The following is a 16,886-nucleotide window of genomic DNA, read 5'->3' on the forward strand; positions in this document are numbered from 1 at the left end:
AGGATTATCTCTGCTAGAAAACTCACTTTAAAAAAATTGACCCTTGAGGGGAAGCAGAGTTAATTCCTTCTACTCAGGAGAAAGATTAAGTGGTACAGGTTTTCATATTTTCAGCAACAAGAAATCTTTCTTCTCTGACCATATGGAGAGAGCAGACGTCCCAAGCCAGAGGAAGGGTGCACAGGCTTTCTAATAATCTGGAACTAAGTTAAACTATTTCCATCACCTGAAATTACTTAAAACTTTCAGTTGAAGTTATTACATGAAAGCCTTTGGTGTCATGTTGGTTTAAAGTCCTGAAGATGTATTTTAGAATAAGGATGGCTGTATTTCCAGGTTGAGAAAGCCAAGATACAAACTTGAGAAGAGTTGGTGTAACAGTCTAATAAACTTAGAAGAAGAAATAAAGGTTAGATGAAACAGTAGTTAATAAATGTCAGGGCCTCAGCCGGCCCTCACAGCCCCGCCTTCATCCAGAAGGTCATCCAGATGGTTGTTCTGCTGTTCAGTCTAATTAGCATGTCAGCTCTTTATTATATCGGATAGGTCCCTTTATGCTCCCATTTATGTTGTAATTGTCACATGTATTACATCTACATACATTAAACCCCTCCTGACATTACTTTTGCTTTCAACAGTCATATGTATTTTTAAAAACTTGAGAAAAGAAAAAAAGTAAATCGTCTATTTACCCATATTTTTACTATTCCTGTTACTATTCATTCTGCAGCTCCCATTTTCCCTTTAATATTTCCCTTCAGTCTAAAGAACTTCTTTTAGCATTTATTTTAGAGCAGGTCTACTGATAAAGAATTTTTTCAATATTCTTTTATCCAACAATATCTTTATTTCACCTTCATTCTTGAGGGATAGTTTCACTGGAGATAAGAGTTCTAACTTGACAGTTCTTATTTCAGCACTTTAAAGTGTTCCTCCACTGTCTCCCAGACTTCATGCTTTCTGAAGAGAAATCTGTAGTCATTCAAAATATTGTTCCCCTATATGTAATGTATTGTTTTCCTCTGTTTGCCTTTAAGATTTTTTTAAAAATCTGTTTTTCAGCAGTTTGATTATGATGTTTATGGGCATGGCTTTTTTTGTGTTTATCCTCTTTGTGGTTTACTGAGTTTTTAAATCTATATAGTTGTCTAATCAAATTTGAAAGTTGTAAACCATATTTCTTCAAATATTTTTTCTAAACCAGTCTTTTTCTCCTTTTATGGGACTTCAATGACACAAATTCAGACCTGATATTGCCCTGAAGGTTTTTGAAGCCCAGGGGTTTGTGTATTTTGTTGAGTTTTTCATTATTAAATTTACAATCATTATTTTGTATTTAGTTTTAGGAGCACAGCATAGTGATTAGGCAATCATATACTTTACAAAATGGTCACTCTTATATTTCAAGTATTCACCTGGCACCATGCATAGTTATTAAAATATTGACTATATTCCCTATGTTGTACTTTACATCCCCATAACTCTTCTGTAACTACCTCTTAATTCCTTCACATTTTCACCCAGCCCTCTTCCAACTCCCCTTTCCTCTGGCAGCCTATGAGTCTGTTTCTAGTTTGTTTATTTTATTCCTCAGATTCCACCTATATGTGAAATCATATGGTATTTGTCTTTCTCTGTCAAACTTAATTCACTTAGCATGATACTCTCCAGGTCTACCCATGCTATTACAAATGGTAAGATTTTATTCTTTTTTATGGATGAGTAATATTCCATCATATATATGTACCACAACTTTTTATCCGTTTGTCTATTGATGTGCACTTAGGTTGCTTTCATATCTTGGCTGTCCTGGGTCTTTTTGTTTCTTAATATTTTTCCTCTATATTCTTGATAATTTTTACTGATCTTTTAGTTTACTAACTTTTCTTTTCTCTGTCATCTTTATTCTGTGAGTCAGGCCATCCATTGAATACTGTATTATTTTAGTTCCACAATTTTCCTTTCTTTTTTATACATATTTTTTTCTGAAAATTTATATCTTTCTATACATTCCAAGAATATTCAGTTTTACCCCTGACAGTATGGCTCAGTTGGTTGGAGCATTGTCCCATACACCAAAAGATGGTGGAGACATACCCAGACTGCGGGTTTGATCCCCAATAGGGCAATCAATGTTTCTCTCTCTCTCTAAAATAAAATAAGAAGAGTATTCAGTTTTACCTCATTGGGTGTAGTAATAAAAGTTGTCTTAAAGCCATGGTCTTATAATTACATCTAAATCATCTCAGGGTGGCCATCTGTTGACATTTTTCCTTTGAGATTTGGTCATATTTTTCTGGTTCTTTTTATCAGTAATTTTGGATTGTCTCTTGGACATTTTGATAATATTGTGAGACTTTTGAGTTCTCTTAAAACTTTCCAGAGAATGCTGATTTTTTGTTTGAGAATGCAATCAATTTGGTTATGTATAGACAAGAAGTTTTATCTTGCCTTTTGTGTGCAATGGTTTACATGTCAGATTCATTTTCAGAGTTGTGTCTGGAACTTGGATGGTGGTTTATATTGTAGGTTAGTTCTCAAAGTCTTTCCTATGTTTCTTTGGCTCTACTATATGTATATGAAGCTCACAAGTGAGACTAGGACTTGTGTCAGTTTATGTACAGAATTAGGGAATCTCCTTATCCAGCTCTCTCCTCTAGTCCCCTAACACTCTATCAGGGACCTATAGCCAGAAAGTCAGAGTTTCTTTTAGAGTGTTAACTTCTCACACTGTCAGACAGACTGCATAGCTTGGGATGCCCACAAGGTGAAGCAAAACAAAGATGAAATATATGTAATTGGATTTCCCCCAAACTCTTCAGACCACAAGGGCCCTTGTTTGAGTTCCTCTGGTAGTGACAGGTTGTTTCCTGGGACCTTCATGTGCATGTACCTCCACCATCACTGACACAGTGGTAGTTCAGCTGCAACTGGCTTCAGAGTAGGGCTAGGAGAGAAAAAAAAGGGAAGAGGGAACAATTCTCTCCACACTTTGTAACTCATGGGAGTCGATTTCTCCAGTCCCCAGACTAGAAAGTGGGGCTTCTCTTGTTTTTGTTCTTGTCCACAATTCTGTGACTTGGCCCACTCTTTGAGTTAAAGCCAGGAGATAGTAAAGAATAAAATCAGGAAACTCACCACCATACTGGTTGTTCTTCAGGTTTTTACTTCCCTTCCCAATATGCCTGTTATTGTTTATTTTCAGAATCCTCAATTAGGATTTTTCTTGGGGGAGGGGTGTATTCTGCCTAGAACTTTTAGTTACAACCACTGGGACAGATACGTTATAGTGAACTTTCTCTATCTTGGCTGGTGTCAGAAGCTTAATGTCTTTTTATTATGAGGAGTTGTGAAATGCTCCAAGTAATATGTAATGAAAGCCTGAACTGGAATGGAGGTGGGAATAAAGATGAGAGCAATACAGAACTGCAGAACCAATATAGAACCAAGGCTTAGCAACAGACTGTGAAGGCTTCAAAGTTTACTTTACTATGACCATGTGCTAACATATAACTTATAGGAACATCTAGCTTTATAAATGAACTGTTACTATAAATGGGCATTAGAAGTCCTCTGCCCTGCTGCTAAGGATGTTATAGTTTTGGGGATCTACACAAGTTTTGCTCTTGAATGAATTTTCCTATAGAAATAATGCTATACACACTAGTGCTACCAGTATATTTCATAGGTACATCATTATGTTAGTGTGCTACTTTTAGGTAGGTATACAATGGGCTAGAAAGGCTATTATAAGTTCACTTAAAAATCTAACCACCAATTAAAACATTGCTTTTATGAATGCATTGGTATCCAATTATATTTTTATTTTTTATCATTATCAAAATAATACACATACATAATTTTAAGTCAAACACTATACAGTTTACAAAAACAGAGAACTCTTCTCTAGCCATTACATTCATAATTACTGTTCCTCCAAAATAATTTTAATTCTATCCATAACAGTTGTTTCTGCTCTCCATTTATTTCTCATCCGACTTTTCTTCTGACATTTAAATCTCTTTTACTATATAGCATGCATACACTTCTTGATTTTTAAAATCTATTGAGGATTTAGTTCTCTGACAATATACACACTCTCACAAACACACATCCTTCTAGTATAATACAATTTCACATTCAGTGCTTATAATTTAATTTAGTATTATGATCTGCAGAGCCATATGGTATACTATGATTATATTTCCTTTTTTATACAATATTTTGTTTTCCCAGGAATTAAGAATTGCTTCATTTTGTTACTGTTCCTCCCACCCCCTCAGTTTTCAATGTTCCTCTATCATCAAACTTTTTTTAAAAGGAACTGAAAATGTTACAATAGATTCATACTATGAGTTATAAATTTTTCCTTGGATACCCATCCTGAAGCCTTCTATCCTTTTACTTTTAGGCTGAATGATCTTTACTTTAATCGCATAGAAGTCATTATGGGATTCCTCTTTATCATAGTTCTCAGAATTCCTTTACCTCCATTCTGTGTTTGGATCCCTTTTTTCTTCAATGGCTTGTGCATCAGTCACCGTAGCCCAAGTTATACTGCAGTAACAAACAACCCCACAATCTCAATGGCTTACAATGATTTATTTCTCATACATATTACATGTTGATCATGGATTGCTTTTACCTCTGTACCATGCTATTTTCATTCCCGGCTAACTGAGAAGCCTCTGCCTAGAATACTGTTAGTCATCATAGCAGAAGGAAAAGAGACATGATGAATCATGAGCTAGTTCTTAAAGTATGTGCTCATAAGTGACATATATCACTCTTACCCACATTTCATTGGTCAAAGCAATTTATTCATATTTGAGTTCAACAGGTGACCACATAATATCCTTCTGGAGGGGTCAGTGTGGATGGAGGAGTTGGGGGGGAACGAAAGCATATAATCAAATCTGACATCAACAGAACAGAGATAAGGTCTTCTGCAAGGAGACAAGTTAATAATTGTCAACAATAAAGCTATCATAGCATGTCTTCTTCTCTCTTGTTTACTCAATCTTTTTCATGACATGCGTCCAACACCCTTGTGGGTTTATATCTTTTTTCCCATTTACTGTCATTTCTATAGTTTCAGGAATGTGTTCAATCTGCTGTCTATAACTAAAATACCACCAATCACTTTAAAAGGGAACTTCTAGGCCAGGGCTTATTTGAAAGATAAAGAACTGTTAGTAACTCTCACTTTCATTCAGTGTATCATTTCCCATTATTTAGCAACTTTCCCCAGATCCTACAAATATCAATAAAGAATTTAAATTGTATTTCTTTTTTAAAAACTACCCAAATAAATTCACTTTAAAACTGAGGAATTTTCTAAAACAGCTTTGATCCGTTAGCCCAGCTTCTGGCTGAGCAGCTCACGGCATTGAGCATCTGCCCCCTGGTGGTCAGTGCGCATCATAGCGACCAGTCATTCCGCTGTTTGGTTGATTTGCATATTAGTCTTTTATTATATAGGATATTTGGGAAAATACATTTCTAAAATATATCTCCATATACCAAAATCTTACTTAGATATGAAATGGAAAACATAGTAAAAGGTTACTAAAGGGAATAATATGAAAGAAATGGTCAAATTCAGCTTTTTGTTATATTTGTTTTTATTTGACAGTCTCCTCTTTAATAACTGGGATAAAATAGATACTCAACTTTTTATAAAAGAAACTTGCTTTTTAAACATTGGAGTGTATAATAAAAAGATTAAGTTTTTGTGAGAAATACATCGCAAATACCTTGCTCAAATACATCATTCATGTGTTAGTACTTTTTTACTACTTGGGCCTTTTTTGTTTGTTTGTTTTTTATTTTTATTGATTTTTAGAGAAAGAGGAAGGGAGATGGAGAAGGGAGAGATATAGAAACATCAATGAAAGAGAAACATGGATTGGCTGCTTCATACACCCCTTACTAAGGATCAGTGCCCCAGTCCAGGCATGTGCCCTGACTGGGAATAAAACCAGCAACCTCCTGGTACATGGGTCAATACTCCAGCACTGAGACACACTGGCTGGGTGGGCCTGGGCTTTTGAAGTTAGGCTTTCTCAGTTCAATGCTGTTTCCATCTCCAAATAGTCATGGGCCATGATAAATTACTTAATTTCTTTAACCTCAGTTTCTCATTTTTATAAAACAAAAATATTAGTATCTCTAAGAAAAAGTTATGAGAAATTAGAATCTGTGAATATCTGTCAGGTCTGTCACTTCACTGAACCTCAGTTTGCTCATCTGCAAAATGGCAGCAAAAATGTCTACCCTATAAAGTTATGATTGTAAAATATAGTAAAAGAAATAAAAATAATTAGGACATTGCCATTCCATAGAAATGTAAGGTGAACCACACATGTGAACCACATATGTAATTTTAAATAATAAGAAAAAGCAGGTGAAATTAATTTCAATAACATTTTATTTACCTCAACATATTTAAAGTATTATCATTTCAACAGTTAAATCAGTATAAAATTGAGATTTTTTTTTACATTTTTTTGTATTGTCTTTGAAAATCAATGTGTATTTTACACTCATAGCACCGCTCTATTCAGACTTAGCCACATTTCAAGTATTCAACAGCCACATGCAGTTAGACTACCATATTAGCATTGGCCTGGAACAAGGTGAGGCTTAATATATGTTTATTAGATTCAAATAGTATTACCTAACAGATAAATCCTCTGGGACTTAGGAAAGTCAATTTTAAAATCAACCACATTAAAGAGTGGTTGATTCTTATATTTTTGTACATAATATGTGATACGTAATATTATAATAAGAACTTAAAACAGTATCTGTACTAACTAGACTAAGTATTTATGCAAAGTAAGAGCTACCAAAATGATTACTACAAGTCACTAATATTCATTTATTTTCTATTTATTTATATGGCTATTTTATTAGGATTTAAATTATACATTATTTGACATAGAATCTAATAATCTCAAAAAGGAAAATAAAACCTGATGTTACTACACAAACAACTCAAACTACAAGCTAACAACTGATGGAATTACACCTTCCAGCAAAGAAATAGAAATAGAAAACAAAATATTTATCTATTTTACTAAATTTTTCACTCACAGGACCTATCATTAGTAAGTCATTAATAGCTTTCATTTTTTTTCTCATGAAAATTTACTCATATTCTCTAAATAATAGGATGACAACCTATCATAATAACTTAATTATACATATATAATTACAAATAAATATAGCAGTAAAAGGATGTTATATTTATTTCAAAACAATTCATTGGAGTTATAACATCAAATATCACTTGTATTACATTCCTTATTAAGATTACACTGAATAGTATATAGTAGGCAAATTCTTATATATTGAGCCCAAAGAGCACGGTGGAAAATGAATGAAAAAAAATTTAACTGCAAGGTCTTTCTGAAAGTTACCCACAAGCACAGAGCATGTGCATGCACAAACACACATAGATGCTCTTGCAGTTTATATATTTTCCATCAATATTTCTCTGGGCTGTCCAGTAGTCCAACACAAGTGGTCAGATAAGACACATGAGTAAAATAAGCAGAATATTGGGTAGGCAATTTCTAGCTCATTTCAAATCTGACAAGGACCACAGAGTTACCTAAGACTTCAACATTACAAAGTCTTATGAAATTCTTAATGACTAAAATTCCTTGGACTTGCTATATATTCAAAAGATAGCAATTCTAGACTATTAGTCCTCTCCCCCAAACATAATATCAGAATGCTCACACACAAAAAAGTTCCACCAGCTGAATCATTCATTCTATGTCCTACAGCACCACCTGTGTGCCTCTCCGTAGTCTCCTGACCCAAAACTCCTCACCCAGCACTGATCCAGCTTAGAATCTCCAATGGGTTCACACTGCAAAGTGGTCTCATTGCAGAAGGCAGGGTTTGAATACTTACATCATATAGTCATATCGTTTTCATGTAAACTTTCCCAAGGAAGAAAGTGGGCATGCATTTCCCAAGCTAACCAATCCTGACCCCTAGAATCACTGACACTAAACACAAGCCCAATGACATACACTGTACAATTTTAAATACTTGGTAAAACTGCCGAAATAAAACTACCCATTCATTAAGAAAAACTCACATCTGGCATTTCTGTAGAGAAGGAAAGGGTCCTGGAGCTGGAAATCCAGGTCTTTAGTAATGGGTTCTGTCCTATTGTCCATGCTCAGCCTATTCATAATGGTGAACCCATACTTTGGAGAAGCAGACCTAAGAATCACAAGGGGTGGGGAGGACATCAAAAGACACGTTGTTCAGTATAGTATATTTTTAGTATAACTACATTCCGAATGTGCCTTTGACCTTTTTGTAAATCTATACAGCTTTGTGCAAGCAGACTGTACACATGTAAAGCAATGATTCTTTAGTAGTAGCTAATAGCACTAATGTATTAATTTATGTAACACATGCAGCATGACTCCCATTACCAATCCTTTGGTAAAATCAAATTCTACTTATTTAACTATATATATCTTGTTTCCCTATCTAGATTATAAATTCCTTTAAGGAGGAGATGGTAATTACATGATAGTTAATATAGAGTGTATGTCACAATTACATGAAGAAAATTTTCACAGAAAATCTTAGTGTTGGTCTGAAATTAAAAGCTGTGAAAGTTTTTAAAGAAATGATGCAACTCTGGTCAATAAACTGGTGAGGAAATACGGTATGATTAAAATTTTATATAATTTAATGTACAAAGCGATCTTTTCTTTAAAGCAAATAGCTTTATAGATAAACTATTATAAAGTTTTTCTCCATAAAAATGTGGCTGTTAGTGACTTTTTATTTTTATTTAATAAACCTTTAGTGCCTACTCTCTATCAGGCAGAAAAAACCCAAATTATACAGAGTATAAAATCTAGTAACTACATTTGCATTTATCTACCCTTGGGTGATAGCTATATAGCAATTCAACTATGCAGCTTCTGTGACAAATGAAACCCCACATGCTTACAAACTGAAAGTGAAAGCAGAATTTATTTGTTTACTTTAAACTAGGGCACTAGGGTAACAAACCCACAGAAGTGTTATGAGCAACAAGGTATTTATATTTTAGTTTGATATAAACTTGACATCTGATTTAATACTGATAAAGAAGTAAAATACAGCTACATTACCACTTACAGCATTTCCTTTTGAGCCCTCCAATTTTAAAATTGATGGAAGCCAATCCTTGTCTAATTCACTTTACAGAGAGGTAAAGTGGTATTAGGCATATAATCAAAACCAGACATAATCATGATAATCATTTCAACTTAAATTCTGAGGAAGAATGAAAATTGACTTCCAAAGATCTCTGACAGAGTCTTTTAGAAGTGTTAAGTTCAGAAATCACCAGTGGTTCTCTATGAACTCTATTAAAAAAAGAAGACATGAGAGAAAAAGAAGACAAAAAAAATTTCAAATAGGATTAGGTATTTTTACACATAAACAGATTTGACTCTTCAAGGATTTCATTAAGCTCTCAGTATGGATACAGAGCAAAAGATATCACTGGCAGCTCCATCACCTGTACCCCAAACTCCCATTGGATCTTTTTTTAAAAAAAATATATATTTTATTGACTTTTTACAGAGAGGAAGGGAGAGAGATAGAGAGTTAGAAACATCGATGGGAGAGAAACATCGATCAGCTGCCTCCTGCACACCCCCTACTGGGGATGTGCCCGCAACCCAGGTACATGCCCTTGACCGGATCGAACCTGGGACCCTTCAGTCCGCAGGCCAACGCTCTATCCACTGAGCCAAACCGGTTTCGGCCCATTGGATCTTTATAAGCTTCCTGTCATCCTCTGCAGAGGAAAGACCTCAGCATCCCAGAATCTGGCTTTGGGGGCTCGGGGGATCTTGGGGAAGACGGCAGGGAAAAGGGACTCCTGTTAATGAGGAGTTATATTTGAGGAAGAGATTAAGATATAAAGATATAAAGAAGGATTTGTTTCTCAATTTAATATTTTCTTTAACTGACAGATCCACTAAGAACTCAAAGTAAATTAAGAAGTGCTTATAACAACCCTACATTTGGTTCGGGTACACTAAAAAAAAAAAAAATAATAACTCTACTAAAAATTCCCAAAATAAAACCATTAATGCATATTAATATATTTTCTTTTACTTCTTTTCAGAAGTAAAATATTTTCAGAAATAAATGAGAATGCATATTGTGTGCTTGGCACAGTAAAGTTCAACCACTTGCTTTTCTTTTCATTCTTCAGAATTCTCAAGAGTAGTCTTTCCTGAACAAGCTCACTTGGTGGTGTGCTCCCATGCTTTTGGAATGTTTTGGAACACAATGTAAACTAATATAGCCAACGGCTCTTGAGCACTCCCACCATTTTTCTGAAACTGAATAAACTAACCTCCTCCTTACCTGTTCTGATGGCCTTGGCCATCCAGGCCTTTCTTCCCATTCCCACTTCTGCTCCCACCTACACACAGACTCACACTGTTCCTGGCTATGCCCACAACGGGCCTCTTCTATCTCTGCTTTTACCTTTATGGCTGACGCTTCTCTGTATCCTGCTGGCTCTAAAACCAACCATTAGTTTTCCTCAGTTTCCACTTTCTCCCTCAAAGAACCTATTTTCTCTCATAGTTTTAGTGACCAAATTAATGCTGATGACTCCAAACTCTGTATTCCAGCCCTGATCCCACTTGAGTGGCTAGACATCGCTATCTGAGCCCTGCTACCACTTCAAAATCATTATTTCAAAAGAAAATTAAATTTTTTCCTCAAACCAGAGTCTTGATCTATTTTTCCATTCTACCAATAATTGTCATTCTCTCAGTCTTCCATTCCAAATCTTAATGTTATTTTTTAAATGTCACCATTCCCTCTATACATGCATTATTTCAACAAGTCCTTTCCATTTCAACTTCCATCCCTCTGGTCCACACTCTCATCATCTCATCTCCACCGCAAGTATCTTCTCAATGTCCTGCTCCGGTTTATTCTAGAACCAATGCATCCGCGTAATGCTGACACACTGACTTTCCTTGCACATTTGGTTGTAATTCTCTTACTCCTCTGCTCATAAACCTTCAATGGCTCCATACTGCTAAGAAAATAAATTTCAAAATCCTTAGTCTGAAATTCCAAGCCAGCAAAATTGCTTTACCCTTACTGTTAACTTCTAACTAACATAAGCCAATGTAAACTCTGCACCAGAGTAATTTTCCTTACTCCCCTTTATCACTATAGGTTTCATGCCTCTGCTTATGCCATTCTTGGTGTTGAGACTGCCCTTCCCTCTCTCCTCTAAACAAGTTAAGTTCTATCTTTATTCGTGAGGCTGACTCAGGACTCACCATTCTATAAAGCCTTCTACAACCTGAGTAGCCCATTCATTGCTTATAACCTATCAACTGGCACTTAGTGTAATCTAGCTACATTATTGTTTATCTTTAAATGTGAGCACATGTGTAAAAAATATATACTTGTATGTGTATATTTTCTGTGTCCCCAATGAAACTGTTAGCCCTGAAAGAATTAGTAGTAGGCCTTTATATTAACACCCTCATTGATGGTGATGGACTTTATGACACTTTATATGAATTAAAGGTTCAGCTATTGAGACAAAATACAGTCCTGACTGGTGTGCTCCGTGGTTAGAGTGTCAGCCTGAGCACCAAAGGGTCGCAGGCTCAATTCCTTGTCAAAGGTTCATACCTTGGCTGCAGGTTTGATCCCCACCCCAGTTGGGCGAGTGCGGGAGGCAAGGATGTGTCTCTCTCACAACGATGTTTCTCTCTCTCTTTACTCCCCTCCCTTCCACTGTCAATGTTTGATATAAATTATTAATAACATGAACTTATTAAATTTATTCACAATCAAAATAAAGAGTGTATTAAATCTATCCTGAAACATATTCTATTAACTAAATAATGGAGGACTCAGACATCTTTAGTTTTGGATCATGCTTCTCTAAATAGTCAAGGGTGGTAGGAGAGACATCAATAAAACCCTATTGGGTGTGGAATATTTAGACAAATACCATATAATTTCACTTATATGTGGAATCTAAAGAACAATATAAATGAACAAACAAAATAGGAACAGACTCATAGATACAGAAAACTGACAGATGGCTGCCAGAAGGGAGGGAGGTTGGGGGACTGGGTGAAAAAGGTGAAGGGATTAGTAAGTACAAATTGGTAGTTACAAAATAGTCATAGGGGTATGAAGAAAAGCATAGGGAATATAGTCAATAATACTGTAACAACAATGTATGGTGCCTGTTGGGTACTAGAAATATTGGGGGGAACACTTTGCAAAGTATATGATTATCTAACCACTATGCTGAACATCTGAAATTAATACCAAATAACAATGAATGTAAACTATAAATAAAAATAAAAATTTAAAAGATAAATATCTGGACCCATTCTAAATATTGATTAAATAATCTAATATTCTTAATAGTGTACTTCTGTTTGCTAATGCATCATATTCGAGAACTTTGTACCATTTGTTTGAACTAAAGAATAAGCATTTAATACTACTTTTAGAAAACATAATTATTTAAGTTCATCTATACTAAAAATTTAAATTATATTCTAAAATTTTATTCTGAAATAATGTCACACTATCCCAGGTGACATTATTCAGTGTTCCCTTGTGTCAACTAAAAACTTCAAACTATGGTTCAGTTCTTTTACTTGTCTTTGAAATAAAACTACGATTAAAGAATGGCTGTCATTTCCTTTCTAAAAGTACTCTTACCTTGTGTAAACAAATAAGGTTCCTTCCACATCGGTCTTCTCCTAGAACATAAAAACAAACAGCAAAATATGTAGATTCTCTTTTTAACAGTAAACATTCACAGAGGTTAAAGAACATAAACTTCTTACAGAACAGGAATTCTGCCCAGTTTCAAGTGGGACCAAATCTAAGCAACATCTAATTTAAGAGGCTTTTCTTCAGGAAAGGAGAAAAGCAGGATCTCTGCCTGACTGTAGCTCTGTTGAGGAAGCAGCAGGAAGCAGTAATTTTTCTCTTGCAAAATAAACCATCATTATCTTCCTTTACCAAATGCAAGGATAGCTGAAGCAATAAAAGTGCCCCATGGATCTCATTAGAAAGAAGAGTTATAAGAAGTGTGTTGCCTTTCCTCTGCCCTCTGAACAGGTTATACGGCAAGCTGCAGAAATCACTGATGAATGCATCTCATTACCCTTCTCTTTGTTTTCTGGGTTCATTTTCTCTTGCTCTACTAGGAGGGCAGATGAACTGCCAATAATTCTACTTTGAGAACTACATAGAAGACAGCAACAATGCCATAGTTTTCAATGCCCTACTGGGTGTGGAATAGAGTAAAGTTTTTAAAAAAATATGTTTTTTATTGATTTCAGAGAGGAAGGGAGAGGGAGAGAGATAGAAACATCAATGATGAGAGAGAATCACTGATTGGCTGCCTCCTACATGCCCCTCACTGAGGATCAAGCCTGCAACCCAGGCATGTGTCCTGATCAGAATCGAACTGTGACTTCCTGGTTCATAGGTTGACAGTGAGCCTCGCTGGCCGGGCCAGAGTCAAGTTTTGATTTTTGAAATTATGTTAGAAACATTACCAAACTAGGACTCAAGAAATCTGCCTAAGAAAAACTGGGAGAAGTGATAAAGTTAAAATGATATCATTTTAGTTCATTCAGAAAGGCTCTTTTCCATTTCAACAAAGGCAGGATCTCATACCCTGATAAAAATATTTAAGTACCCATTTGTTTAACTAATAATTGGACTATTATAATTAAAAATTTTAAATGTACATTTGCTATTTACATGGCTCAATTTCAGCATTCTATTTAACCTCAGTATTTTATTATTAATATCCATTACCAAAATCATTTAAAGTGTAAGTATTCTGTAATTTTGGTGAAAACCACACTCTTTAAGAATAAAGATATAATGTTAAAATGATAATTTCTGAAAGGCACACACAAAAAAATTGGAAGCATGGTTCTTTCACAAGCTCAAGAAATTTCAGCAATCTTCTTGGTCACTGTAGTTCAGTGGGTCCCCACATCACCAGCAGCAGCAGCACCTGAGAACCTGTTAGAAATGCAAGTACTTGGGTCCCTCCCCAGACCTATAGAATCAGACACTCGGGCTGGTGCCCAGCAGTCTCTTTTATTAAGCCTTTCAGGTGATTCTGATGATGCTATGTGAGAACCGCTGCCTTAATTCAATAACAATCTCTGTCCACAGAACTGTATTAGGAGTCATGAAAACAAAATCCACTATGGTCCAAATGATATCAAAATGATTTTTAAGAGCAAATGGCTATCAAGAGTAAATTACTTAGTAACAATTTAATGATTTCATATTATTATTTATTATAAAAATAATTCAACAAGTGCTAAAACTTAAGCAGTTAAAAATTTGAAGTAATACAGTGGAATATAAGTGTTAGTTTACAGATTATTGGGAATCAGCACACTATTTGACTCCTTTGATATAACTCAAAGCAATCTGTGTCTTACTGATTATTTTGTTAAAATGAAAAAGTAGGTCTCTACCCTCTAAACCTGTCTTTCTCGGTCATGTATGTAGCATCAAAGTTGCCTAAAATATCAACAAATATCAAATGCTTGGGCCCCATATCCAGAAATTGTGATAACACAGAACTCAGAAAACCTTACAAGCTGGAAAAAATAGGACACTAGTCACTAAGGCAGTTTCTCAAGCTCAGCACTTGTGTAGGCTATCGGGCAGCATTGCTGGCCTCTACCCTCTTGATGACACCAACACCTCACTCTCAGTAAGACAACCAAAAATTTTCTCCAGACACTGTCAAATCAACTCCGTAAGAACTACTTCTCTCAGGGCTGAGAGAAATACCAGGGTTATATTCTTCCACACACAGGTATTTGGGGGGAGTAGTCTTTCCTAATGGTAGGAAGTAAGTCCAGTTCTAAAATTTCTATTTTAGTCATTACATATCTTTGTTAATTCTTCCTTAAAGCAGCTCACTTCTGTTGCCTCTTCCTTCTTACTTCTTCCTGCTCTGAATGCCAGTTCGTTCTTCATCTATTTTCAGTGTAAGAAGAGCTCCCTTCCTTTACACACCACATTCTTATTGCATATGCTTTCTCCTCCATTTTCAAGAATGTTCTTTACATGTTTATTAGGTTTGTATTCAAAAGGCTCCCATCCAAAAGGCCTGAGTGATGGCATATGGAGACAATGGTGACGATTTGTTTACTCCTAGCAACTGCTGTGCAGCTAAACTGGGTCTCTTTTTTTTTTCTGGCTAACACGGCCTTGAAGATTAGTACTTTGAAAGAATGACCTTTTACTGAATGAGTTATGGTCTGTCTGAAGGTAACAAGTCCCGGAAGCAGGAAAACAATCTTGTAAATACATTGTGACTCTTCTGCCTTTTCAGTAGGCTTTAGTATAAGGGTCTCACTGGGTATCTAGTAAACCTCTGTAACTCTTTTTAACAGGTGTCTGTCTCAAAAGCCTCTAGGAAACAATTGTTATTCAAGAGGAATGATCTCCTCTGTGTTTCAGGATTTTCCAGACTCTAATCGTGGTGTCAAGTCAGTTTACTGAACTATGCATGCCTGATCCTTATCTGTACTGTAGAATTACCTTGATAGAATTATGACATTATGCCTCTGGCATTTTTCTGTAGAGCAGTGTAATAGCCAGGTGTAGAATATGTTTTGTAAGTTGACAGAATTATGACATATGCCTCTGGCATTTTTTAAGTTGCCATTGATGTAACTGTCCACTACGTTGCTCAATGTCCTTTATATAAAGACCCAGGTGGCAGAATTTTCTGACCAAGTGATATATTTCCTATTACAAAACAATGAATATTAAAGAGCTCCCATGCTTTATTTTATTATTATTATTATTATTATTATTATTATATTGTCTTGGTTACTTGGAATGCCCCTAAGCCCATTTCAATAACATTCCTTAGTTAAGAATTCAGGGCAAAACTGCTCTTCTCTCTCATTTTAAGACTTAACTTTTTACTTTTTTATTTTTGTTAGTGATTTTCAGGTGAATGTGTTTAAAAATATATGAATTTTTCAATATGGAAGTTTTATTGCTTAAATTTTTGTTTGATACCTTCTTGGAGAATACATTTTTTACAAATCTGAAATCCATTCATCCAGGGGCTTCATACTGTTTTGTAACTTATTTGAAAGTAATGAATGGATAGTGATATAATTAACAAATGAATATTATTTGGACAAAAATCACCAGGAGGAAAAGAGGGGGGAAAAACCCATCTCTCTACATTCGAAATCCACTGGTAACCTGCTGGAGGGCTAGGATGTCTTATGCTCTACCCAATTCTAATTGTGAGAAAAACTGAATTTCATTCTATTGCTCTTTATCGGCGTTCCTGCTTGACAGGAGTACTCCGGCTCCCCAATGGAGTCAAATATTAACGCATAGCTGGTCTTGATGGGCTGTGGAGTAACAATCTTTCCGACACAGTCTGCCTCCTCCTATGTGGGACCCAGGCCCACGTAGTCTTCTATTCCCGATGTCTGCTCTTTCCTTGGCGGAGTCCAGTTTCTGAGTCCGCAATTTCAGATGTCTCCCGCTTTCAGGTTCGGTCCTCTCGGTCCCGCGGAGACTTAAGTGCCCGCACCGCAGCTCTCCCCGCACTCGCCTCCTCCCGCCGCCTCTGCAGCCGCCTTTCCTGTCACCGCTCCCGCGCAGCCTCCGCCGCGGCACCATCTCCGGCCTCGGGGCACCCGGTCCTCTCTCCCCTCGGTCCTCGGGGTGGCAGGGATTTGCATGTAAGTCTTGCCCAGTGTCAGATGGTTTCACAGATCGGCCTCCCTCTCCCCCAAGCCCCGGGGCCCCTGGGCACAAACCCCCCA

General features: G+C 36.0%; 1 protein-coding gene across 1 annotated transcript in view; it reads right to left on the bottom strand.

The window, feature by feature from the left end:
• DCP1B (decapping mRNA 1B) overlaps window positions 1-12,797 on the bottom strand; it is a 45,914-nt gene extending 33,117 nt beyond the window's left edge. Inside the window, exons 1-2 of the mRNA XM_015564352.1 lie at window positions 12,760-12,797; window positions 8,117-8,244 (exon numbers count right to left, since the gene is read on the bottom strand). Coding sequence (XP_015419838.1) covers window positions 8,117-8,213 — 97 coding nt within the window. The 5' untranslated portion in view covers window positions 8,214-8,244; window positions 12,760-12,797. The remainder of the gene's footprint in view (window positions 1-8,116; window positions 8,245-12,759) is intronic.
• Window positions 12,798-16,886: the final 4,089 nt, after the last annotated feature.

Source organism: Myotis davidii, unplaced genomic scaffold, assembly GCF_000327345.1.
Source record: "Myotis davidii unplaced genomic scaffold, ASM32734v1 scaffold1031, whole genome shotgun sequence".
Classification (NCBI taxonomy): Eukaryota; Metazoa; Chordata; class Mammalia; order Chiroptera; family Vespertilionidae; genus Myotis; species Myotis davidii.